The sequence below is a fragment of the Vanessa atalanta genome, chromosome 3 (assembly GCF_905147765.1).
Source record: "Vanessa atalanta chromosome 3, ilVanAtal1.2, whole genome shotgun sequence".
Taxonomy (NCBI): domain Eukaryota; kingdom Metazoa; phylum Arthropoda; class Insecta; order Lepidoptera; family Nymphalidae; genus Vanessa; species Vanessa atalanta.
Window position 1 is genome coordinate 5,035,058 of NC_061873.1, and position 27,731 is coordinate 5,062,788.

Consider the following 27,731-nt stretch of genomic DNA (forward strand, 5'->3'; position numbering starts at 1 on the left):
AAGCTCTGAGTAGTATTATATTATACATTGCACATAATATAAGAAATACATGCATTTGATAGCAATTTGTGAAAACATTATACATAGATATTTTTTTCTATACATTTTTAACTAGCTACCTGTCTGGGCTTTGTGGGAGTGATACAGGAAGTTTATATTGAAGGCCAAAAATACAGTCATTAATTTATTAAATAGGCGTAGACAGGTAATGAGACAATGGAAAATATATTTGACCCACACGGTCAATGCGTCATCATCCATCGTCCATCTCTCTCAATACTCGAGCCGGAACAGAGCAATACAATGTAAAATGGTAAATTATTTAATGTGGGGACGAGTTTGATGACCTACAAGGACGGGCTTGATGACTTATGCAGGGGTGGCTTTGGTAGCATGGCTGAGGACAGCAGAGGTCTAGGGGACCTATGGAAGATTGCTGATCGCTACACCCCGTAAAGCCCTGAAAATTTAATGATGTACATACTAATAATTTAGTATTTTTTCAAATTAAAATTTAGTTGTTTTTAAACTTTGAGACATGGGTTAACTGTAACTTCCAAAAAAAGCGCCTATGGACTATAATTTTTTTTTGCTTTCTCTAGGGGATAGTTAAATAAGTATTAAAATTAACAAATATTTTTATTTTGTCACTGTTAAAAGAAACAGCGGACATCATGTAGTATGGAGAAGACAGCATATTTTATCATCATTAAACCGATTTTGTTATGATACAACTTTTAAAGTCAAAATTCATTACTATTGATACATCTTTAAGTAAATCGGAACAGTAATGCGGAATTTTTTATTTGATTAGCTTTATTTTATATTAAGATAACATAATTGTTATATTACAGATTTTTGTCTATGTATTTGATTGCATGCATGTTTGTGACTAGTGAAGTGGAATTTTTAAGTTCTCAAAGATTAATTTTAATTTTTTACTGGTTAATAAAGAATCAATGAGAATCAGTGTATTCGTTGGCGTTCGTTTTGTTTGGATTGTATCATTTGTACGCAGCATAAAGATACGACTGCATTAAGTCGTGTGCATACGAGTATTAGTCCCACTATATAAATATTTATTAGGTAATGAGTTGTACTACTACATTGAGAGATTATATAATTATTTGATACAGTTACATAATATTTTTGATCGTATTATATAGCTTTCTTTAAATATCTTAATTTTACTAATTAGTATTTATAATATTGGTTTGCATACTATTTATTATACAGACAATTATAAAAAAATATTTTTTGACAAAGTACTTGTTTTGTTTATTTCATGCATTCCTCTTTGACAAGGCACGGGTATGGTACAATACAGCCATGATCAGATTTTTAAATAATATCTACTTAAGTTAAAAGATTTCAAATATAAGTCTTCAGTTGATGATGTCAATTAAAAATAAGTTATAAATAGAGCACATTGGATTCGTTTAAGCACTATATTTTTACACAATTATAGCTTAACACATCGCACAAAATTAGGAATGTATCATATCCTTACTTAATATTATATACTATATACATTTAAGTAAAACAGTATTTAAATTATAATAAGACAAAACACATATTACTATTTGTATATAAATAATAAACATCCTTTAATTAATTTAAAATATAAATTTGTTTAAAACAAAGAGAGCAATTATAATTTTGAATTTTAATGGAAATAATGTGTAATGGATTTAACGTGTGTATTATTAGTTGTATTAAACCAGTAAAAACTTAAATTTTTATAAAAAATATGTGCGAAAAATACTTATTTATATTTTTAATTCCAGTTTTTTTTTAATATAAATTCATAACATGAGTGATATCTTCAACTTGATCTCTTATTCATTAAATATTTGGTCAAACAATACAATTTGAACTATAATTCATTCAACTTACGCGTCTTTTTATCTAATCCAATAATTTATACGATTATAAAAAACGAGATAATAATATATTATTTAAAATTCGCTTACAAATACTGATATAGGGATTAATTTACGAGTTAAATATATATTATGAGTTTAGTCTCGTAATGTTAATAAATTCTACTTATTAATCTGTCGATAAACCATTCCGATGTATAATAAATAAAAATATAAACGCTAGAACAACATCAATAAGACACCAAATATCCAATAAATACTCTTCAACTATAAACGTACAATAGTACACATTGGTCCATTATAAGAAAGCTCATTTATCTTCATTATTGCAACATTAATTCATTCGTTCAATTAGATAGTTTCTCCAATGAATCGACGTAAATACAAGAGCACAACTTCTGCAGGAACCTTAATACACAGCCTGAGAAAGCGTTGTAGCAATGAGGTTTACCTTTCCACTTCACACAGACATAGTACACTGGGATACCGGATAGAAGAATCGCTAATCCTATCCCCGTGTCCATCGGATTGGTGATCGCTGGTATGAAAACCAGACAGCCAATCGCAATGAGGAAGACGTAGGGTATGATAAGGTTGACTTTGATAGGTCTCGGCATGTCAGGCTTGGTTCTTCGGAGCCATAGCATGCCGACGACTGACGCGCCGACGGACAGCCACAATGTTTGCGAGAAATAATTGATTAGATCGAAGACATTGCTCGTCGTCAGCATCAGTAGTGAGAAGAAGCACTGGAAATAAAATACAGTGTTATTTTAACGCGATTTCAATTTCCATTAATATATACAAATATTGAAAAAAAGCTAAAAAATAAAATGATTTGGTAGGGGTTAGGGTAGGGGGTCACCGGTAAAAAACTACACCTGAGTTTTATAGGGTAAATTATAATGTTATCATAACATATTTTTTTAATAATAAACTGGAAATGAGCGAAGCCGGTTCGCTAGTATAATAATAGATATTCTCTGTTTTATAATTAATATGTATTCTCTTTTAATTTCATTTCATATTACATAACGTGATAGGGGTTTCGATGTAATTTTTGGCTGTAAAATAACTCCTAGAATAAGAAGAAACAGTTTTCTAGCTATGACGTAATCTCGTTCCATAAAAAAGTGTTACTAGACTACTCTCATTAATAGTCACAATATGTCATCAATATCAACAAAGCTATTCTATAAGAAGCGGACGCTCGATGGTCAATCCGATCGTAAAATGTTGAAAAGTGGCTTCCGGTACAACGCTCAAATAACGTATCTTTCAAATAAAAAAATATTTTTATAAAATTTTTGTAGTCAAAGTCGCATATAGGTCTATTCAAACAAAACGAAATTAATTAATTAAAGTATAATAAAATAAACTTAAGTAATTTGTATTTTTGGTGTATTTTTACTTTGCCGTTTCAAGCACACTAGACATATTGTAAGCACGAACGTCATTCATATGACGCACGCCGATAATAATTTAACGTGGAGGGGCGCGCCATCGTGAGTGAATTCATCTGTATAAATATCACAGAATTATTCTGAAAGACAAATTCGAAACTAACTGGCAAATACGATCCGCCAAATGTCAAAAAGCAGTTTGATTCTGTAGGAGTTCATTTCGTTTCTCACTTGTAAAATGTTGACAACTGACTTACAGTAATACGCCATTTTGATACGTGTATCCTATACCAAAATTTTATAATTATTAAGAGTCAATGTCACATATAACATTCAGAGTCTTCACACTCGTGTTCTACGATGAGATTTGAGTTTCTTGTTACAGAAAAATCTATATTTATTATGTGAAATTTACTTTAATTATAATGAAAATATTCAAGGGATACGGACATCAAAATAGCGTAGCAATTAATGTCGGTTTCTAACATTTCACGAGTAATTTAACGATCGAGTTTTGCGTCGATAGTGTCGTCATGTATTTAGAGAATAGCTTCACGGTAATAAATTTGTCTTTAATTCAGTTCCGCAAATTGAGCACGCCCAATATATTACGCGAGTTTATCTTTCATATGACATACATACTAATAGAAAAACAAAACACGAGCCCGGTTGATTTTTATTTTGTGTTCGTTTTCACTTTCTCGAATCTATTACAAGTCGGGACACTAACATCTTATATATTTGAATTTCGTTATATATTATAATTAACAGAAAATAATTTTTAAATTCAATCGCTAAGTTACCTCCATTCAAATTATAAAGTTATGTTATGTCATATATTATATGCATTTATTTGATTTGATTGTTGTTATTTTATAAAAGTAAGGAAAACACTACACTTGGATTTTTAAAATCGAAAAAATATATATTTTGTAAATTCAAAATAACTTACCGTAAATATAAGTGATGGTATCGGCGTCTGCTTGTCCACGTGGAACAGAGTAAAGAATCCGGGCATGTGACCTTCTTGTGCCCCCGTGGCGAAGAGGCGCGCTGACGTAAACAGTACTCCATTGACTCCTCCGAATGTTGACAGAGCCACGAATACGGGGATCAACCAGCTCCACCCGCCGAATAGGCGGTCACCGAAAACCTGGAAATATTGCCATTTTCTTCAAAAACTTAAATATAATTTACAAACAAGCAGGTTTGGTTAAATAATATTTAAGTTTGCAGGTTTGGTTAAATATGAAAATTTTCTGGGGGCCTCGAAAAGGCCACGCTTCAACAAATTTAGGTTCAGATAAAATTATGGATTACTAGTGTTTTCGTAGAGAGGACGACAAGTTTACTTGCAGAGGGGTGGTGCACCAATACAATACCCCATCTAGCTACGCTAATGAATCAGAGTTAGACTATTGTATTAATATGAATTATATCATCAATGAATTCTTGACAGCGGAAAAATTACATTGTAGCTATTTTTATTCAATGCATTCGAAAATTGACGACTTGGCTGTATGAATATGAGAAATAAGGAAAATTACGCCGAACGCTTTCTTTTTATCCAATTCTTTAATTTATTTAATTCTTCTCATATCTTGTAAAATATCTTTCAGAACAACTAGCTCGTATTATTACTATTGAACTAACCTTACAGAAATTTTTCTTTTAATAGTTATTATAATACAAGAAACTACACAGTAGTTATCGAATTTATTTGGTTCAAGAAAACCCAATTAGAGTCAGTATTATTGACTTTTATGAGGTTAATTAAAAAAAAAACAGTTACAAGTAAAATAAATCAGAAGCTACTCACGATTCGGAAAGTTTCACTGAAAAGAGCTAACGAGATTTCAGTACTTAATCTTTTTATCAATCATTTTACAGATGTTAAGACTTACCGCAGCAACAGCCGGATTGGACATCATCTCCATTTTGGACACCACAGCGAAGTAGGCCAAGTTCGCCATCACGTAAATAATTGTCACCATCGGCATAGCGATCCATATCGCACGCGGCAAATTCCTGAAACGCAATAACTATCACCATGAAAAAGTTCCTTGGCATACTTAAGAGATAACGCATTTTATTATTTTAGGGACGGCATTATCGTGGAAATAAAAAATATTATCAGAATTTTTCATGTCTTTAATCTTTTTAAGATTATTATCCCAGTTTTATAATTATTGAAGGCTTTTCCTTAATGGAAACTTAAGCGAACTTTAGTGATACTGTTACTGTATTTTGTATTTTTTTTAGAATTATCTAAGAGATTATTTTTAAGTTTAACCTTTGCATCAATCAATTAATTATCCTTTTTTTAATTTATTTGATATAACTTTGTACTAGTTTTATATAATAATAATTTTGTGGGTAATTAAAAATCTAATGTCAATCCGTACGAATGTGTTTGCAACCTAGTTGATTAAACGTGATTTTATTATTAAACATATCGTATTGTATTAAATCTCTATTGTATAGCAACATGTCACATCAGTTTAATAATAGAACTAATATTAACTTTACTGCATCACTCATCATCTCATCTTAATCAGGTATATGTGTTAGTCTGTTCCTAAGTTATTAAATCTAAACTAATTAGGTGTAATATATAATCATAATTTATACTTTGTCATTAGTAGCTACTGTCACTAGTAGATACGTTCAATGCGGGTTGTTTCCGATATACCTAAACATTCTAAACTAGTTCCGATTAAAAAGCGAAACTCAACTGAAATCCAACTTTATTTTTAACAATACAAATGGGTATAATGTTGTTTATATAACTAATAAAGGTATAAAGGTTTCTTGAAGAGCTAATATATATATATTACTAAGTAAATTAATAGCTTACCTACATATAAGAAAGAACCACTATTAGAGTCGATTCTTTTCAGTGGAGTATTTATAACAAAACCTTTAGTAACATTTATTTCATATAATAGCTAAAGACTAGACTTTCAAAATGATTTATTAGAGCCCGACACAACAAATATATTCAAATAAAACATTACTTTATTTGACAATTACGATGATAATTGATATAGTCTGTAACGTATTATATGATCTGGTATTTTTTTATTTATGACATTTTTTTTATAACTAATGTTAGAGACATTAGTTATAAAAAAAATTGTCTCGGTAATATTTGGTCCCCCAACATGAACTCCGCTGTCGACTTCCTAATAAAATTCGCTGGGGAATAAAATTGGAGATACCATTTTTCTTTGATTTAACTTATTCGGTTTTAACGAAATCACAATCCAAGGTTTATTATTGCGTACACCTCGGATATAATAATGAATTGAAGTTAATGTTATTTTTGATCAAGTGAGATAAAAAGAACAAAGACGGTTAATTAAACTCAGGGAAATATTCCAAAGTCGCTAAAAATATTTCAAATGTGACAATAATTATATATAGAATTACATTGGACTACAAATACCGATGTGTAATGTAACACACATTACACATCGGTAGTCGGTAAGGAGACAAAGAAACAGCGTACGAAAAGTAAAAGTGCAAGATAGGATCAGAGAGCCGCGCCAATTTGGCTGTATGTAAATATTATTCGTTCAAAAAAGGTAGGTGTCGTAAACATTTTTGTAGTCGAATCAAACAAATATTAGTACTTGAAATCAATTTTCATATTAAGCATCATTGGCGCGCCTTGAGGGGGTTAGACAGACTTATGCTGTGACGACAAACGACTTGACGCCTCTTATGCCGCTATGGCCTCTCCGCCGCCGGTATATTCCACTTGTGTATGCACGGTAAGTATACTATATACATACTTCGTTGGTATATTTCAATGTCATGTTAATGTAAAATATCTTTCCCTATTTGAAACGAACTGGAAACCCACAATGACTCACCTATTCGAAATGAAATTTTGTACCCTTTTTGTGAACAATATAACACACACATATATACCAAACAGGTCCATTTAATTTATATTGCTTGTAGTATATGTATGAAGTTGACGCGCTGAGTAAGGATTGTATGAATAATGTATACAATAAGATAAGAGCAAAGGCGCCGAATGAAAGTGAAATGTATGTAGATGTCGATACATATGTATGTACATACGTCTTGACACGGTCACTTGAATTACGATAACGAAACATGTATGAATACGTCATTCAATCTCTATACAGTGGACATTATACAATAAAAGGTAAATTATAGATTAAAAAATCTTTATAGGTAACCGTGAATTAATTTTATACAGGTAAGAAATATTTATTATAATCAATCTTTTTAAGGAAGTCAGTGACTTTTTTTTTTTGGGGCGGTTTTTTTCTTTAACTTAAATATTACTTCGGCTTATCTCCAATCACAATCGCATATACGAAAAATAAGTTTACGTTTAAAATGAGTTCTTTAAAGACGAGTTACTTGATAAGACACGTGCTGAGGTTCTCGCACGGTCTTCGATAATCAGTTCATTTTTCTGCTTGCAAACGTTACAATAATAATTTTCGTTGTTTAAGTAGAATTTATTGCGATGTAGGTAATTTCTTTAAACATTACTATTCATAATATAGTACCACGTAAACACCTGAACCCACATAATATACTTGCAGGTGACCAATTAACCAGCAAAGATATACTCAAAGAAGATTGCCGTCAGACAGGCGGCGTGCCACGAAATCTACAAAATTCTAAACGCAAATATTCAGCTTTCGCGTTTGATTTACACACTGCCGTGAACGAAAATTCATTTGAATACATTCAAATTCACGCGAATGATGAATGATGATTTGATTAATTTTTTTGATTGTGTTTCAATTGTCACAAAAGAAACAGTCCTCGTGCAAAAAACGCACACAACTTCTATTGTTTTACGAGCGCGCTTATCAAGTAATGATCAATGTGTGCGTTATAAATTATAATACCATCTATTTAATATTTCCCCCGAGATTCGCAGCAATTTATCCCTCTATATTCAAGCAGAGAGCTTATATATAGCTTATATACCAACTGCGGGAATCGTCTCGATAAAAGTCTATTTACCGAGCTCTCGCGGGAACTCCTTCAAATGGTTTGTCCACTTTCATTAACTGTGTCAATCTTCTCTAGCTTAGTTGACTGTTCACTGTTGGGAGTAAATAAATATAAAATGTTTGCTTAAATCTCGCTTTATGCTTACTCGTCTCTATAGTTTTAAAATTAAAAACGTAGACTTATATAAAACTAAGCCGAAATGGTTAGAAAGTGTACATCTTAACCGACGGTTGCGGGTTAAAACTCAGGCAAGAACTACAGAATTTCCATGTGCCTTATTTATGTGTTATTTTTTGTATGACAAATCATCTCGTGCTCAGCGGTTAAGGAAAACATCGTGAGGCACCTACATTGTCTAATATACATAGCGTGTCCACCAATCCGCAATGGAGCAGCGTGGTGTAAATAACTCTAAGCCTTCTCCTCAAAGAGAGAAAAGGCCTTAGCCCATTTACAGGCTGTTACTTAACTTTATATAATGTAGGTTTATTTGAACATCTAGAGCTAGAATAATATAATTTTTAAATCACAAAACATGCAAGCAGGCATGTTTATTACACATGTAGATGCAGGGCATCGTAACATTATATTGAAAAACTTATAAATTTATCATTTTGAATACATAAAAATTAAATTAAAGTTACAAAATTTAATTCATTCCATTTCTTATTGAATGAGTATATTTAATGGCCTGGAATCGACATTAAAATACCATAAGTACCAAGAATAAATTACCTTTGTATTAAAAAAATGCAATTCACAGTTTAATTTATTTTATGAGGTCGTTTTTTTATTGTAAATTTTTTATGTATCAATTTTAAAGCATAAATATAATTAGCGTGCATGGGATGAGAGAACTAGTTAGGCTATTATATTGTACTAGAGTGTCAAATAATTTAAACGTAAAACGTAAGGTACTTTATTATACGAAAAAAGACGTTAATTTTACCGAAATTTCAACTGGTCGAGAGTCAAATGTCTCGTTTAACAAAAAACGATGACTGTCCACAGCGAACATTTCCCGTTTTTCTTTGTAAAATAAGCAAAAATATGTAACCACCTCCATATCTATTCAATAGATTACAAAATCACAATACGAGTTAATTCAACCGAACAAAAAGAACACAGTTGTGTAGAACAAAATTTTTAATAGATGATAAAATTAAAATTAACTATTGTCATTCATACTTTGGTATTTTGTATAATTCTTTCAAACACTATTGTTATTCGAGTTTAACGAGGAAAAATGTTTCATAGCTATTGTTGCTGAACTATAACGAATATAATTTAATGTTAATGTTATTCTATACTAACATAATGCTAAAATAACTGTTTATCATATTATATTATATAGACTTAAATCGCTGAACCGATTACGATTAAATTTGGTATGGAGATAGTTTCGAGTCCCGGAAAATGACATCAGCTACTACTCTTTCATTCACCCGTCGAGGGGGGGAATGAGGGAGGTTAGGTGAAAATATATTGGTCAAATACATTATAATACTTTATTAATAGTTTAGCTTGAATGAATGAATGAATGATTACTCGAAGACATAAAATATCAGTAACTACATTATAGTATATAATATAGGAACCAACAGAACATTTTGTTTTTTTTTTTTTTTATTATAGTAGTCGCCCACTGTTTAGGTCGCCTTTTAGTCGTCAGTGCTAGGCAAATGATCTTCCTTGAAAGCTTGCTTCATATCAAATCTCATTCAGTGGTTTGGCCGTGAAACAGTGACAGATAGAAAGACAGACAAAGTTACTTTCGCATTTATAATATTAGTTTAGATATAACATAAAAAGCCGTTTAACTTTTATCAGGAGCGTGACACTCGTGCTGATACCAAACGAAGCTCGTTAGATAAATACGTAGAGAACTTAAACGCAATAAATATATTTTTCGTATAGTAATAATCGATCTAGGCAACAATTATAATGTTATTATTTCATTTTATATAAAATATAGAATTATATTAATGATTTTTTAAAGAAACTAAAGACTTATTTACGTCGACCATTTTTAAATTAATAATTTTTCCTTAACCTAAACGATACCGCAAAGAGCAAGGACACTAGAGCTAGGATCGAACAACCGATTTTTACATCTCTTGACAACCCGACACCGATAAACCATTGCGACTAGCAGGCCTCTTTATAATTTGGTTGTTATGAAATATTTATTATAAGAGACATTCATTTCAATCAAAACTTTTTTCTCACGATTATTTTCATCGTATTTTTATGGATATTGAGGTAGGGGACGACCAAAGAAACGATGGATGGATTGAAAGACGATATAGCTAGAAATAATGTTACTTGTGAGATGACGTCAGACAGAGAAGTATGGAAGAAGAAGACATGCTGCGCTGACCCAAAATAAAATAGAGATAAAGGGAGGAGGATGAATGATGATATTTTCATCATATTAATACAAATAAGCGAAAGCGCATTTGTTCTTGTCCGTCATTTAATCTGCGATAATAGCTCGTTCTTATTACTAATCATTCGATCAATCTAAATATACTTTATTCAAGTAAGCTTTTACGAGCCCTTTTCAATCGTCATTTTACGGAATTTTAATAAACGTAAAGCTACCACCGGTTGGGAATGTATATTCTACCGAGAAGAACCAGCAACTAAATCAGTTTCTCTTTTCCAAATTTTGAAATACAAATTTATGTTAATTAAATACAATTGAAGTTATATAATCTATTCTGCCCGAAAATCAACAAGTACAAGTTTCACGTTTTTTCATCATCATGTGTTAAGCGATATGCTTTATTATTTTTGTATTTTTTAACAAACGATGCGGAATTATGGTTCGGCATAGTTAAAAATAGTTTCGGAAATTTATTAAAGAAACGAATACCTTGACCCAGGAAGGATTTATCAACTGTGAAGTCGGAAACTTGGCATTATAAACTTATCCTTATTTCTCGATAATAGACTAAAGCTATTATAATAAAGAATATAATAGGTTATTTTATTTGAATTACAGGAAATCTTTATTGAAGTGTCAATAAAAATAAACAACAAGTCATGCTAACCGCAGGCTGAGTTGTATTTTCATAAGACACAGTCCGGCTGTAAATCGAAATCTTATTTATTTGAAATAAAGTTTTCTGAGTAACAAGACGGACGGTTTACAAATTTAATATACGATGAATATACCATTCAGTGCAAAGACCAAACCTAAATTCGTTTATCCATTCATTCATTCATTCAATTGAAACTTATATAAAGGGGTTGACTCTGTCTAAGTTAGTTCTAAATTCATAGATCTTACAAAGAAATACATTTTTTTTTATAATTAATAATAATTTACATAAAATATTATTTTTCGTTAGATAAATAATTATTTTAAATTATATGTCTACTTACTACCGATATGTTTTAATTTATTTTGTAACTATCTGCTTGTTTTATCTTCATAAGCATTGATCCGTTTATTTACGTCATTTATCTGTATGTTTTTGTGAATGTTACACCAAACTCCAAAAATGATTATTATTTGATACATCACACTATAAATTTATAGTAATTATATAATAATATAAGGTATTATGTACTTACTTATAAGGATCTTGAAGTTCTTCAGTGACGAAGTTAAGGTAGTTCCAGCCTCCGAAGGCAAATAGACCCGAATAGAAAGCTAAAGCCACCTTTCCTGCACTATACTCGCCTTCGAAAGCATTCTGGAAGTTTTCGTGATGGCCTGCATAAAATAAAGCAAATTCAATACAGTACACTTTCCGTTAACGAATCTAAAACTTCAAATTAAATGGCAAACTAAAAAGTTTTTTTTATCATTAAAAGCGGATTCAAATACACAAAGACAAACAAACATTCAGCTGGTCCTCAGAGATTTCGGATTCAAAGATCAGACTCAGGCTGGTTTTACATGCTTTCTAAGCCAAGCAAGTTTAAGCACTCTCAATTTCCAGACTCCGGACTATTACTATCTGAATGTCTAGATAAAAATAAAAAACTACTTTTTCAATTTGCTTGATCACATGACCTTGGAATATGCCTATACCCAATAGACCAACGAGGCAGGCATGCACCACAAATAGATGTGAATTGAATTTAAAATATATTAATTAACCACCAGATGTCACCCGCAGCTTCGCCAGCATTGAAGTTGTTACATACCAATTTCATCAAATTCGGTTAACAACAAACAGACAGATTTACTTTCTCACTTATAATATTAAGTATAGATAATACGTATACAGTCATTGGCGTGCGTTAACTTTGTGAAACTTTATCCCTATTGTATCGATTCTCACGCCGGCGGTGTAATTGGCTTGACATAATGGAATAATAACGTCGACAACAGACGTAAGAATATAAAATGAGTTAATTTACTTCAAACATGTCCAAATAGTTAACAACCCGGAACTTTTTATGTTGTAGTCATCAGTTCATTTACCTTTTGGCTACTAAAATACTCTTGGTACCTAGTTTGTACTAAAATAGATTTAATTATATTTATATATCAATTCGCGTAAGATTACAAAATGGAACTCCGATAATGTAACAAGAATAATGTTGTGTTCAAAATAATATGTTATTGAGAAGTTTCAAAGAGATACTAAAATATATTCCTATCTGAGAGGTATTTAGGACCTTATCTAAAATGTTTACATAAATTTTTATCATACTTATTTTTAACTTTGTTAAATTATGTAACAGTTCTATAAGTACATATTACATTATTGCTCAAACATCATTTTCACGATTTTAAAAGATTTTTTCTTTTGGTAATTTGTAAATGTTATACACCTTTTAAATGTGCCACAGCTAGAATAGGGACTCAAAAGCGCCTTAGTTTAAATATAATTTGCGATATTTACTTGCGGTGATGTCGAGATTCGAATTCTGGGTAGACCCAATGAAGGCTATTAATATCAACTGTTAATTAGACATTTAGTAGAAGCCTGGAATTAAGAAGTACGTGATACACTTGTGCCTCGAAAAGTACGTTAGGCCACTTAATCGTATGCTACTCGGGTGTTACTCCTACAGTGTCAAACACCCGTCTCACTGAACTATGAGAGATTTATACAGAACAATGTTTTCTATGAAGATGATTGTTCGATAAATTTTCGAATTAATCAACACATGCCGTTTTCCTTAAGATGTTTTTCTTTAATACTGAATCCGTGATGAGTTATTAACACAAATTAAACACGTGAAAACAAAGTGGTATTAACTTGTATTTATGCCCAAGTTTGTTTGTGATATGCACTTAGTTCATCAACTGGATTATGTGCATATTACAAAGATGAGTCGATGCATTATTTTATCTAATAAGAAATGATCAGCTGCTTTTTTTGTTATTATAGGTTTTATGTTGTCACTTACCGATGCATATGTAGTATAATCCTGATATTATGATGACGACCAAAGCTAAAAGCTTCGATGTTGTAAACACGTCTTGTATGCGCATCGTCCATCTCACACTAATGCAATTGATTGCTGTCAGCACACCTGTCAAATAATAATTTAATTTATTTAAAATTATTAAACATATAATTTGTGTGCAGGATGTTGTCCACGTTGATATGATTGTGAAATAAATAAAAGTAGCAAGGATTCGAAAAATCACCTTTATGTACAATATTCCTTCATTTATGTACCCGTGTTACTAACACTGGAATGTTTTTATATTCCTTGTGCTTCGGGCACAACATCTCAACTATAACATAACATCTTAGTTACCTTAGTTAGGGTTAGTGAGAGTCGGCAATGGTTCATAGTTCCTAAAGTGCCCATGTTTATGACCGATGTTGACCACTCACCACTCAGGTGCTAATAAATAAATAATAAAAAAAATACTAATAAATCAGAGGAAAAATACGTCTCAGGAATAATGCATCAGACTTATATCTTTGAGACGGACAGACACATATAAGATTTATTTCGAACATATCAATCTAAATTCGTATCTTCATTACGCATGCGAATAAAATATGTTGTCTACAACGTTGTCCTCTGATAAACTGATTCCTTGAACCTTTTCTCTGAGATAAACAATACTACAAGCCAAACCATAATTACGTGGACCGTAATTTTTCCACGGACAAAAACTGTAACGAGGTCGTCTATAAATGAAAAATTTAAATATTGTTGTGAACATTATATAAATACTTTATGTGGTGGTAGGGCTTTGTGCAAGCTGGTCTGAGTAGCTATAATACCTACTCATGACATACTCTGCCGCCAAACAACAATACACAGTATTGTTGTATTCTGGTCTGAAGGGTAAGTGAGCCAGTAGGGACATAAAATTACATCTCAGTTGGTATCGCTTTAATGTTGTAATGAATGGTTAATAATCTGGTGTTTAAGCAAATTTCTATGGACGATGGTGGGCACTTTTCATCAGTTTGCCTATTTACTCGTCTATAAAAAAAGGATTTTGACAGCCTGTAAAAGTCATGAGGTAGATTTGCATTGATGACATGAAAACGGAGATTGATTATAAACCCAAACTAAATACCTGAAAATTAATAAGTGCTTGTCTGAGTACTCATAATATTCGGCTAAGATTCACTTAGTCTAACCACAAGGTCACCTAGGCTCTTATGCAATACAAGGATAAAATACCAATTACTTACTCTAATAAAACAGCATACGAGGATTATATTTTAACTAAATATAACTACATAAATATCATTCGAAAATAAATCTCTGTGAAATTTCTAATATTGTTGGAATAACTTGAGTAATAGCGCAAAAAATATCTAAAAGATGTAACATTCTATCTAGCAATCCTCTAGTAACAGAAGAGTGATCTTAGTTTGGTCCAAAGAATCCAGCCCAAGTATAATAGTACTAGCATTTCAACCAGTCTTCAATGTAAAAACATATTAATTAAATAGGTAAATGCGTTTTATCATATATATGTCTCTATAAACCGAGACTATACCGATACAAGACTTGTATTCGCTTGTTCCACTAGATGAATATACATAAATGAAATCATCACAAATTACATACTTTGACGACACGTAATTTTGTAGGTTTTAGTTTAAACTTTCTCCCTGCGTCATATTCACTCGTTAACTAACATATAATGAGAATATACCACTGTATGTTTATATGTCCTAAGTCTTACTCTCCGAACAGTAATTGGGTTAAGTGGAAATTTCCGCAACAACAAGGAAGATGAATTACAGATAGCTTTTAAAGTATGTTAGTGTCTCAATACCTAACACATTTATGTAAAAAATATCACTTGCAACAAAATTGACGCACTTTCTCTAATTATGTTTTAAAATGTGACAATGTTTTTGAAAAGAAAAATTAAATAAAATTGTAATCATTTTGCTAATATGACAAAATATGTTCATATATAATTTTCTTCCTACGAATTAAATTTTGTTTCATCTGCTGGACATCTGTTTCTATTTCTTTTTTCAAATCCTATCTGTATATATCACGTAAAAAAAGAATAATTAACTATTGAATGAATTGTGCCATAGTAACCAATCTCAAAACTTTCAGCGCTGAAGATATATAATATCTCCGACTAAAGTGTTTGCGCAGACTCGTCATCGCAACATCTAAGACTAAGGGAGAACGCGAGGAACCAGCCTTTTAGTGCTCTTCCAGGCACCTTTACCTGTAACTGAGCTTCGAACCTTTGCTAGAGTTTTTGCCTATTATTGCTATATAGGTAGGCTACATTGTTCGACTATGATTTATACTAGAATATATACTCGAAGACTCGAATGAACAATTATATGATTATATTAAAGCTCCTTATGAATAACAACTAATAATGTTTACCTTTAATGTTGCGCGGATATCATTAATTATGAATATTACGAATGTGCTTGTCATAAATTCCTTCATATCATTATTTTAATAAAATTTACCCGATCGCATTAATAATTCTGTTTAATATTGGAAATAATGAGATTTACCTTTTGATTGACCTTTTAAATCAAATATGTTTACGTTTAAAAGTGGTCAGTCATATCTATTTTATTATTGCTGCAAATAAACTTTTTAGGGAACAAACTTTAAGTTTAGGACAATAGTTAAAGTATATATAATTAAAAATAGAAACTGGCTACGGAATGTTAGCAACAATACCAGCATCATTTTGCCGTTGAATCCTGACTCCAATTCTTTGGACGTAAAATGAACTAGCCCTGTCAGTAGTGGAGACAATAACACGAGTCGTTATATATTTAATAAAGGTTTTTATTATGAACTAATATGATAACTGATTGCATACCATGGGAATGAGATGATCGCCTCTAGGCTGTTTCAAATAACGAAAATATGTGTATTATTATTATACAAGAAAACAAACAATCAATGCTTGTTATTATGAAATGCTTGTTATTCAAAAAAAAACCGCTGATTTTCTCTCGCCGGTTCTTCTCAGTTCCGAGGTGTTAATTTCCGAACCAGTTTTTCAGATTTTTGACTTTCAATAAGCAAGTGTAACACTTTCATATTGAATAAAGATTTTTGACTTTGACTTTGAATGAAAATTACCGGATACTATAAGAGACCTTTTAGCACACACTACGGTCATCAGTATTTCGTTAATCTCGATTCAAAATATGCGACATTTTTATTGAGGAAAGTATCAATGATTCATACATTGACTGTATGTCAATTTACGAACTCATTTAGTCTGGTGTAATAGGATGAAGTGAATATCCGATGCCCAACCTCTGATCAATCTCTCGTATTGACAATGATCAGTGATCTGGGGCGTCACTATATACACATATACTCGTACAAGCAGCACACCGTATTTAGTAGACATTGACTGATTTTGATCTCTTTACATAAATAATATTAATCTCTAAAGTAACTACAACAAACATATTATTTTAAACTTTCGATTTTTTTAATTTTTTTTATTTGCAATATAGGCTCAGATCGGACTTTAAAATCTTCTATATGTGAAATATCACATCAACTTTTTTATATAAGTTTTGTTTAGTTTTTTATAGTTTGTCATCATATTTCCTTTCTCTTTTAATTTCGTCTTAAATTAGTATTGAAAGTTTTAATAAAAATAACAATAAAACTATGTAAAAACTAAACCATTTTAAATCGAGTCAGAAGTAAAACATTTAATAGGATAATATAATAGCCCAAGATCGCTGTGGCAGTGATCATATTTACACTCAAAAGGACAGCGAACTGTATTACCGGTATCTGCAAGGCATTTAATAGCTTTGAAGTAACTGTATTTATTCCCGAGATATACATGGTTTTATGGAAAGTGAAATAAAGTTAAGGATGGAAATGAGCTCGCAAATATATAATTTTTTTATTTTTTATGTCCTGGGCTGTTGACTGAGTAATTACAACATATATTAATTTAATCAATCTATCTTTATGTTATATTACTGTGTGCGGTAGTCCAGTTATTTTATACATGTCAAAAATGCATTTATATTAAAACCGAAGGGGGTGATTTAACATAGTTCAAATAATGAAGGAGTTTATCAATTAGGCTTTTTTTAATGTATATTACCACAAAACTAAATTATTTATTGTTTGGTCTCATTTACTGTGAAGATTTTTTTTTTAATTTTATTTTATTTTATTATATATTCTGTATACTTTTTAACAATAATATTTAAAAGTGAGTCCTGAAAATGTCAACGAAGATATAATCGCAATTTTCATATCATAACGAAGAGTTATAAATAAAAACAAAATGGATCCTTTCAAGATGGCGGAGAAAGCTAATCTTGGTTGACATTTTCTAAATACATAAGTAATGTATGATTATCACTCTTAACAACATTCTCCGGCATAGAGTCTACTCGTACAGCCTTTTGGCGTAATACTTATCGAAAAATCATCCAACAAATTTTGAATTTTGCTAACTGGACTATCGCTTGTATTTACCATAGGTGAAATACTTTAATTGCGATACAACATATTTGTTTTTCTCAAAATTTCGTTATAGCAATGTATATGGAGAGAGATTAGCTTAATGATATTATGATGAGATCTTACCCGTAGATAATGTTTGTCGTCCTACTGGCGCCAACGGAATGACTTTATGAGTCATATAATTATTCTATAGGATTTGCCTAAACAAATTTAATAAAAACCGACTTACTATATGAAATAAGGTATAACGTTTGTTTCTTCTTAATTATAATATTTTTCAAAATTCGAATATAAGACTGATGAATGTGTATGTATGAATTAATTTAAATATAGAATACACATGCATTGAGTTTATTTATAGACATTTCTCTATTAACAATTTTTTTTAATTATAATTTAGGTACATGCAAAGTATTTCCCTGTAACTACGTCTTCGCATATATTGAAAAGATACAAAAAATATCGACATAATGATATTTTTCTTAAACGATACTAAATTTTCACTAGTATGAAACCCATAATATACACCAATTTTAAGAAAATAAAGTATCTAGTAAGATAATCATAATAATGAGTCTTGTCTGAAACGCCTGATTAATCTGTCTTGAATAATTAAGGTCAGCACTAATAGCTTAAGCCTTAAGTATGTCAGCAGCTAAAAAATGCGGTTTTTATTTTACGAGCATTATCATAACATATCTATATGGTATGTACATTTATCATATGTTATTAATAAACTATTTATTAACGTTAATAATATCAAAAGTGGTTTGTTATCGTATTTAACTTCACATTGTCAAAGGTCATTTGTCTATAACTTGACCATGACCTTAAAATGCGAAATATTTTAAACATAAAAAGTACAAACCTTCGAGTGCTTAAATTTTGATTAAAATTTACAAGTAAATATGTTTCGAATCCTAATCCACAGATAATTTCGTGAGGTGACCATCGACAACTATAATCCAAATGGTCTTAAACACAACTTCAGTTAAGATTCTCATAGCCTTTTAAGTGTTTGTTCAATATTTGCCACATAGTATAATTTATAGATATTTTTTAAATTTCAAATTATACAACCTAATTTTACTCACATAGACAAACAGCAGCAAGAAGTTTGACGGCATCTTGAGGTGGATCACATTCGGGGAAGAATGGCTTAACGACATAATGTCCAAACGTGAGCGCCACGATTGCCTGCGTCGTCGGTCTGATGATAAGTAGAGCTATCCACATCCTCAGGAAGGCAGGCAAGGGACCGAAAGCGGTGTAGATGTAAGCGTAATCACCGCCCGACCGGCATATTGAGGTGCCGAGTTCGGCGTAGCAGAGTGCCCCTAATGTCGATAATAGCCCACACACGAGCCATATCAGTAAAGACGCGGCTACTGATCTGTAACAAATACATAATACATAAATATACGAATAAAACGTTAAAAACAAAAATTAAATTCAACACAATAAGTTTACTAGTAAAAATAGATGTGGCATAATTTAATAAAAAATAATACAGGAAGTGACCACTGTGTGAGCTGTGCCACCGCTAACAGTTTCGTTTCTTATAATCAACTCCATAAGAATTTTCCACGAAATGTAATGAAATATAATACTGTTTACTGCGTGCGTACTTATACGGTGTGCTCCTATAACATGATCTGAGATGGATTGGTATTTGGGTGAAACCACATTGAAATAGGATATGACATATGACTTCGCTCAGGATTAACATTTATCGCTTTTTAAAAAAAAAGAAGTAATGTGTCTCTATTTAGAATGTAACAAAATGCCCTAATCGCAATTATTGAGTGAATCGCAATGACTTTTCACAATACAAAAGACCGATGGAGGATTATTATTAGAAAACACTATTTTTTTATTTATGGCATTCGTTGGCGGACGAGCATATGGGCCACCCGATGGTAAGTCAACACCGCCCATAGAGAATGGCGCTGTAAAAAATATTAACAATTCCTTACATCGGCTCACTATAGTTACACTGGCTAACTCATCTTTCAAACTGGAACACAAGTATACTAAGTACTGTGCTTTGGCGGTAGAATATCTGATGAGTGAACGGTACCTACCCAGGCTGGCTTGCAAAAAGCCCTAACACCAAGTGGTTGTATCAAAAAAGTTGTATAAAAATAAGCCTTAAGCAAAACTATTGGTGAGTAAAAAGTCATTACACGTTCGTAAAACGATTGCAAGAAAAAACTGAACAGGTAGCTCGTGTGCCTATCTAACTCAAACTACAGAAATGTTTTTATTAAATTTACAAACACGATCGGTTATGTTCGTGTTTGTAAATGAAATAAAAACGATTTTGTAGTTTTAGGTATGACGTGCTAAACATTAAAATAAACTAAGGGTCGTTTCGGAAAGGTGATAACTTTGGTGTGTCGGTAAACTAGGTTCTGATCAGCCTTGGCCCTGTTGCCAACTCGTTGCGTTCACTATTCAACTGTATTTAGCAAGTTCGATTTAATAAGTATAATCGCTGATATAAATTACAATTAATAATTTTGTGTTGCTATAAGAAAATAATATTAAGTTTTTTTTGCTTAAGTTCACTGAAGCAAATCAAATAGTTTTTAGTAATAAAAATATTTTTAAGGAAAATCTTTTAATATACACAAAATTGTATATAATTCTAATATGTAGTATCACCAATATCAATATTTTCATATAATAGTATAATAGGGAGCTAGCTAATAGTTATATGATATTTTTTCTCTTTAATTCGCTATTTAATGTGTTTCTCTTTTACGTGTGTTGTTTGCTATAAGCTTTATTGATTTTATATATAAATAAATTTAATATATACATATAAAATTTTATTTTTTTTATTTTTTATTTTATTTCGAATTAATAAATATAAATTTCTTAAAAAAAATTAGAAAGAGAACTTTTTACTCAATACAAGCATATATGATACGGTAGAGTTGACATTTCTGGTAGAGGATAACTAATAAATTTAATAGTATTTAATTATTATAACAATGTATATTGGTGGAAAAGGGTAACTACTGAGTTCCTCGTCGGTTCTTCTCAGTAAAATCAACTTTCAGAATCTGTCTTAGGTTTACATTTTATTCAATAATATGCCGATTCAAAAATAAAGAATATTTTGGTATTTTTATCTTAAGCTTATCAGAAATATTTAAATTTTGTTTGCAATATAAACGGGTACTGAAATATAAAACATTATATAACGTTAATCCTTCCACATGACAATTAAAGGAATACATTACAAGTACTTGTGCTAATTGGTACAGTTAAAATTGAAGATGAAAATTGATACCCATTCTCTTATTTGCGAAATTAATTTTAATTTTCAACTGACTTGGTGCGTAATACAAACCTTATTATATATATATATATATATTTATATTTATTCAGTTATAATTATGCATTAGTCACGAACTGTTACGATCACTATTCTGTAAGAATTCACATCGAATCTCACTCATGAAATGTTGCCAACTGATTTATCTTAGTTTCCTTTTTAGTATCCTATAAATGTTATAATTATTAAGAATGACAATTTGGTTTATGATTTTCTGATTCTGATTCAAAATCTTGTTTTACAATTTGAGTCATATCTTAGAAAAGCCCAACGGAAAGAATCAGTGTACAATACTACATGTATTCAGTATTGTACACTAATTCTTTCCAGAAAATATTATCAAAATGGCGGAAAAAATAAGCAAACAAACGGCGAACAAAAAATAAAAGGTGTGACCGTCAAAAATTTTGAAACGGAAAGATTTTTCAAGTCGTAATGATATTTCATTCAAGATTATTTTGTAAGTTTTTTATGTCTGAACTAAAAATTGCTAAAACATACAGAATGGTCCAGTTATGGTACACAAAACTGTTTAGTCGACCCACACAATCAACTTCCTATTTAATAGCTTATTATGCATTGTCTTATTTTAAATCTTACGTGTTTTTCTATTGAGAGAATGTAGAACTAGAAACCTAGGAACCAAACTAAAAACCTATGTGCTATTCCACATCATTTAGCCGTTCTGGAGTGATTAAGATTGTATAAAACTAACGAACATTTACCAAGTTGTCTTAATCCTAGTCTTGAAATATTACGCTGCGATAAAAAAAAAGTCTATTATTATTCTTGTTTCAAGCTGTCAGGTCAAATGGTTCATTCAAACATTACATCACACAATAGCATGTTTTACAGTTTAAATATGCATATGTAGGTATAATTTGAGTAGTTAGAACACGTAAATTTTAAACGATAATTGCGGGCACAAACCCAGGCTAGCAGAGACTGAAGTTTCATGTGCTCGAATCATCTAGTTCTTGGCGGATAACGAAAACATTATAAAGACCTGCATGTATCGGATGAATATCTGCCACATTTGAGTCCAGAGCAGCGGCTCTAATGCCGTGGTGGACTCATACACTCTTAGAAAAGGCTACACTTAAACTTCTTCTCAAAAAGAGAGGCGGCTTTAGCCCAGCGGTGGGATATTTACAAGCTGTTGCTACTTTATAATAATAAAGATAAGATCCATAACGATCTATTTCAAGGTTCATCAAGGTTCCAGTTCAAGGAATGCTCAGCCATTTTTTGCACTCCTCAAAGTTCTTAATATATATATTTATTTATAATGCACACTATTTTACTTTACCACTTATATCCAATTTAATTTTACTTCCAAAGTTCTGACAACACCTTCTTTCAACGTTCAAAACGCAATTTTTCGCAAATCCATAATGATTAGTACCGTATATTATTCAAGCTTTCGACCAATGATATCGCATGAATTCGATGTCAAATGTAGTTTATTTGCCATATGTCCTATTGTGGTTAGAATATACAATAGTACATTTTATAGTCTAAGTTTACTTGAGACTTCGGTATCGTGGACAAAAAATTGTGTTGCCTTTTCAAATAATATTACTACCATAACAACTTCTCCATGAAAATTATTTCATGATATATAATCTAACTGTAAGTAATTAATACAAGTAATGAATTAGAGTAATGAGTTAATTTCCGGTACATTACGCTAGAATTTATTTTCTGATACAGTGGTATATTACATTTAAATTAATATTATTCCGTGAGTCATAAGCTCTTATAAAAACCTCGAATATTCATCTTGATTGGTTATTTTTTACTATAAGAAAATAATAATTAAACATTACATTTAATATATCGGCTTTTCCTCTTCCCAGATCAGCGTTATCTTTACATGTCAATAATAAATTATTTTTAGCTAACTATCCTCACCGACTCCGTCATATTAACGATATAATAGTTTAATATTAAAAAAAAATCTTCGACTTGATCGCAACGCCCCTGATTCGATTTAAAAAAACACAGGTACCCATTCAATAATATACAAAAAAAACACCAATCGTTTAGGAGGAGTTCAATGACATGTACAGATGTATGAGTAATTACACTTGGTCATAGGGCTTTTTGCATAATACGCTACCTATCTGTGGCAAATAAAAAAATGCCAGAACCATTCGTTCAAGTTTTATAAATTCAATAAATTTTAATTAATTCCTCGACGAAATCGATACCATTATATTCTCAGTTATACTGGTCTAAATACATGTAGTTACTGCCTCAAGAATCAAGTTTATAAAATTGAATTTGCATATATTTACTTGTGTTCAACAAAAATTAAGAAATTAATGCAAAGATATACACTTAGCTGTCTAATACTGAAGGCTAAAGTTTATTGCAGGTACGTCTGAATTCAGCACAATTATTGCGTTTCATTTCCTTTCTTTTAAAATAATTACTAATTAAGTATTAAAGGTAACTCCATTTTTAATACTACGCGAATCTTATGGAAAAATTGCGGGTTCATACCTTTTCGTAACAATTAATCATGCTGATCAGCTATGATGGAAACCAACCAGCATGTTTTGAATATTCACTTTGGTGCAATTTGGTGGAGCATACTCCAAAACTTCCCCACAAGACGAACCTTTTTAATAGTAATGACCTGTTACTTTACTAATGTAAAGTTTTAAGCTTTTTTACCGATAATAACATTTATTTGTTAACTTTTACACGTACCATATCATTTCAATTTATTAATTGAGTCAGTATAATAATTGTATTTGCTATAATGTAATGAGAACCATTTACTAATAAATTAAAATATGTAAGATTATAATTATTAAAAATAAACTTAACTGTATAACAAGATTTGTCACGGTCATAATTGTATTATCTTTATTAGCTTATTATTTGTTCTTTTAGTCTTATTGCCTCTTACAACGTGAATTACTACAATTTTTCACAATATCTCATATATTAACATCTGTTTTCATGCTTCATTCAAAACTATTCAAAGTAAGTAGAGCTCTCTTTAATATTACATTTACGGCTAAATTCATTACTAATTACAAACCATTACGAAAAAAATAGGTGCCTAAATTAATCATTATTATATTAATTTCAATAATATCGTTACTTTATATATTATATCTACTATCGTGTTCTATTTCTTTAAAAACAAATAACATATATACCTATTTATTGTAACCGTTTTCACAATTTTCGTCATATGAAATATTTCATGTTTAATGAAGTTCCTATTTTTGTTAATTTATTACAAATTAAACAACAGAGCATGCGCATTGCGTTATTTCTATTTTGCGAGCAAAAACAATATTAATAGAAATGTAGAGGCGGGAATTTTGACACATTTACTCACCCCGTGTAAAGAAAAACTCCAGTCGGAGATATGAATATTCCTGAGCCAATTATTGTCCCAATAATTATACCAACACCATTAAATAGCGTTATTTTACGTTTTAATGTCACTTTTCCGTCGCCGGCTTGAGTTTCTTCGCCCATGCCGCAAAAATCAATCACGAACAGCGATAAACAAAATGCACGTGGCTCAGTGAGCTTCAAGTGCTACACTGTGTGAAACGAAAACTTACGAACTGCTCGAAGCGGTAATTATTACACGACTGATTCACTTTCTGTTACCATCTTTACGATCTCCCAAACTAGACACGAAGAGAAGTTGACGTCAAAAAGTACGTGAAACGTGTGACGCGTAAAAGGCGAGTAGCCACCTCGGCGCATGTGTGGCCTGTGATTTTATGAATGCGATTACTGAGTAGTGAGTACCCCGGTCGTGGTCGCTACTCGCTGCTGTTTCATACGCAATGAGCGAGATAACAAATAATGAAATCGGTTGTGAGACAGAGTAAAAACATCGCTCTGTCAATGTTAAACTAATGCTACAGCGGGCATTTTTTAAAATAATAAGAAGTAACGGTTGGGTTTTGTTTTCGTTGGACCCTACTCAATAAAGATGGGAAATAGATCTTATTTAAAACAAATAATAGTTTTAACTTTTGTAATTTGAACGGGATTACAAATGTTATAATTTAAAAGCAAGACATAATACTGATGCCATTTAAAGAACTTGTTGCATCATTTTCTTGAAGCTCTACATTGATCTACATCGTTCTAACCGACAACAATTTACTATTTACCAAACATCCGTCTACCTACTCATATAAAAGCAGCGTTAGCATAATCAATTATAATAAAAACATTACCTCATACAATTAAATGACAACTGTATTATTATTATACAATCACTTGTAATATAAAGAGAGCTGGCAATATATGAATTGGACCTTATAAACACAGTTAAATAATAAATAAATGTTGAAAAAATAGTAATAGAATTATGGAATTTATAGAAAGAACATTATATCACTTAAATGTAGTTTACCATAGTCACTGTTTATTTTAGAAACTATATTTCGTCACTTTATTATAAAAAATAACATTGAAGTCAATGTCGCATATAACTAGAAAGTTACTTACTTACTTTACTTCACAGTCGTGTTCTACCTGGGTACAAGTTGAGTCCGAGATTTTTCTTGAAAAATAACTCTAATGTAGTACATTTTATTTTAAACCAAAATCTTATATTCAGAAAGAACTTACATGTTAAGTGAATACTGTGATTTCTTTAGTTAAAAAATTAAGAACATCGTTCATAACCGAAAGCAATTTAAGGGAAGATGATTTCGAAATAGGAAGCTAGCCGTTTTTCAGTGCGATTTGAGAAACCGGACACGCTAGACTTTATAATATCATAATTTTTTTTTTAAATACATCCTGTGTAAACATAATTAACATAAAAATATACCTATATAATTAAATATTTTATATACAAAAATGTGTTCGTAATTAATTTTATTGGAAGACAAAATAGCACATAATGCTAGTATGACCAACATATCAACACATTACTCACCCCAAATGATATTATGTATATCACACAACGAAACATTTTTTTGTTTAGTATTATTTAAGATACCTATGGCTTAATTTAGATTTCCGAGGGATAACTTGGGCTTTTTCTTTTTAAAAATATATTTTATTTTATCTTTTTGTGCGTATAATTTTAATAAGTATAATTCATTATTATTTTGCAATCTCTATCTTCATTTTTCTTTCTGCAAACTGTAGGTATCTATAATTTTTCATAAACGTCCAACAGTCAAACAACAAATAAATAAACATATAGTTTATTTTCATTACGTAATACATCGAATATAATTAGAATATGTTGTTATTTATGGCAATTTTCAATAATTAATGCAGACCATACAATATACGAGTAGATAGAAACGAAAACAAAAAATTCCATAAATTTATAATAAGCACATTTATCCTGTTTGCCTTGATATCGCACCAGTATTATAGATGGGTCAATGTAATTGAAGTCACAAGTATACAATCTTCTATTTTATTTCCATATCACATTATAAATTAACCGGAGCTATGCTTTGTTAATTCACGAAATGGTCAATTATAGTCTACTACAATTATTAGCTATGTCAAATTGACTTATTTGGCAGACTAATCTAGTAGGTATTCACATATCATTTTATTCAAAATTTTTCTCGAAATTTAAATTAACAGTGATTACTTTTTTTATGCTAGCTAGATATCATATCATATGATAATACATTTGTCTTACATTTTTGTAAAATAATTTTCACTTTGAATCTTAATCAATAATCAAATCAAACGGTCACAACCGAGTAAAGCTTTACGTTGTATCACAGTGCCTGTTAACAGTTGAAGTTGTCATTGAAATGTAATTTTCTCTGTGATTCATGTGCTTCAACTACAAATGGCCAAAATATATAATTTTATATTATATAGATACGAATAATTACGCCACTTGCCCGCTAGAGCATTCATTTCCGATGTGATTATGATATTTTTGACAGTATGGCCAATGTCCCTGTTCTAATAAATAAGAATCGGTTCATCAAGAGATTGTTCCTAGTCAGGTCTCATCATCACGACAAATTCCAAAGTACTCAATAGGAGCAGGAACTTCGATGGTGGCAAGAGCTTCTATTATCGTGGACTAGGAGAAATTTGGCGCTAAAGTCTACCTTAATTCCTAACATAAGAAAGACCGTGTGACAATTCGTCACTCGTTACACGGGTATCTGTGTTCAAAGCACAGCGTTGTTCCCAATCGGAAATCTTTTGCTATGGGAT

At 30.9% G+C, this 27,731-nt stretch overlaps 1 protein-coding gene across 1 annotated transcript; it reads right to left on the reverse strand.

The window, feature by feature from the left end:
- Nucleotides 1-1,690: 1,690 nt before the first annotated feature.
- LOC125077311 (large neutral amino acids transporter small subunit 2) lies at nucleotides 1,691-25,278 on the reverse strand. Its single transcript, XM_047689221.1, has 7 exons — nucleotides 24,895-25,278; nucleotides 19,282-19,580; nucleotides 13,673-13,798; nucleotides 11,879-12,020; nucleotides 5,191-5,314; nucleotides 4,239-4,439; nucleotides 1,691-2,632 (listed from the first exon to the last, which is right to left on the reverse strand). Exons 1-7 carry the CDS (start codon nucleotides 25,035-25,037, stop codon nucleotides 2,231-2,233), a joined length of 1,437 nt encoding a protein of 478 aa, XP_047545177.1. The 5' UTR covers nucleotides 25,038-25,278; the 3' UTR covers nucleotides 1,691-2,230.
- Between the last annotated feature and the right edge of the window lie 2,453 nt (nucleotides 25,279-27,731).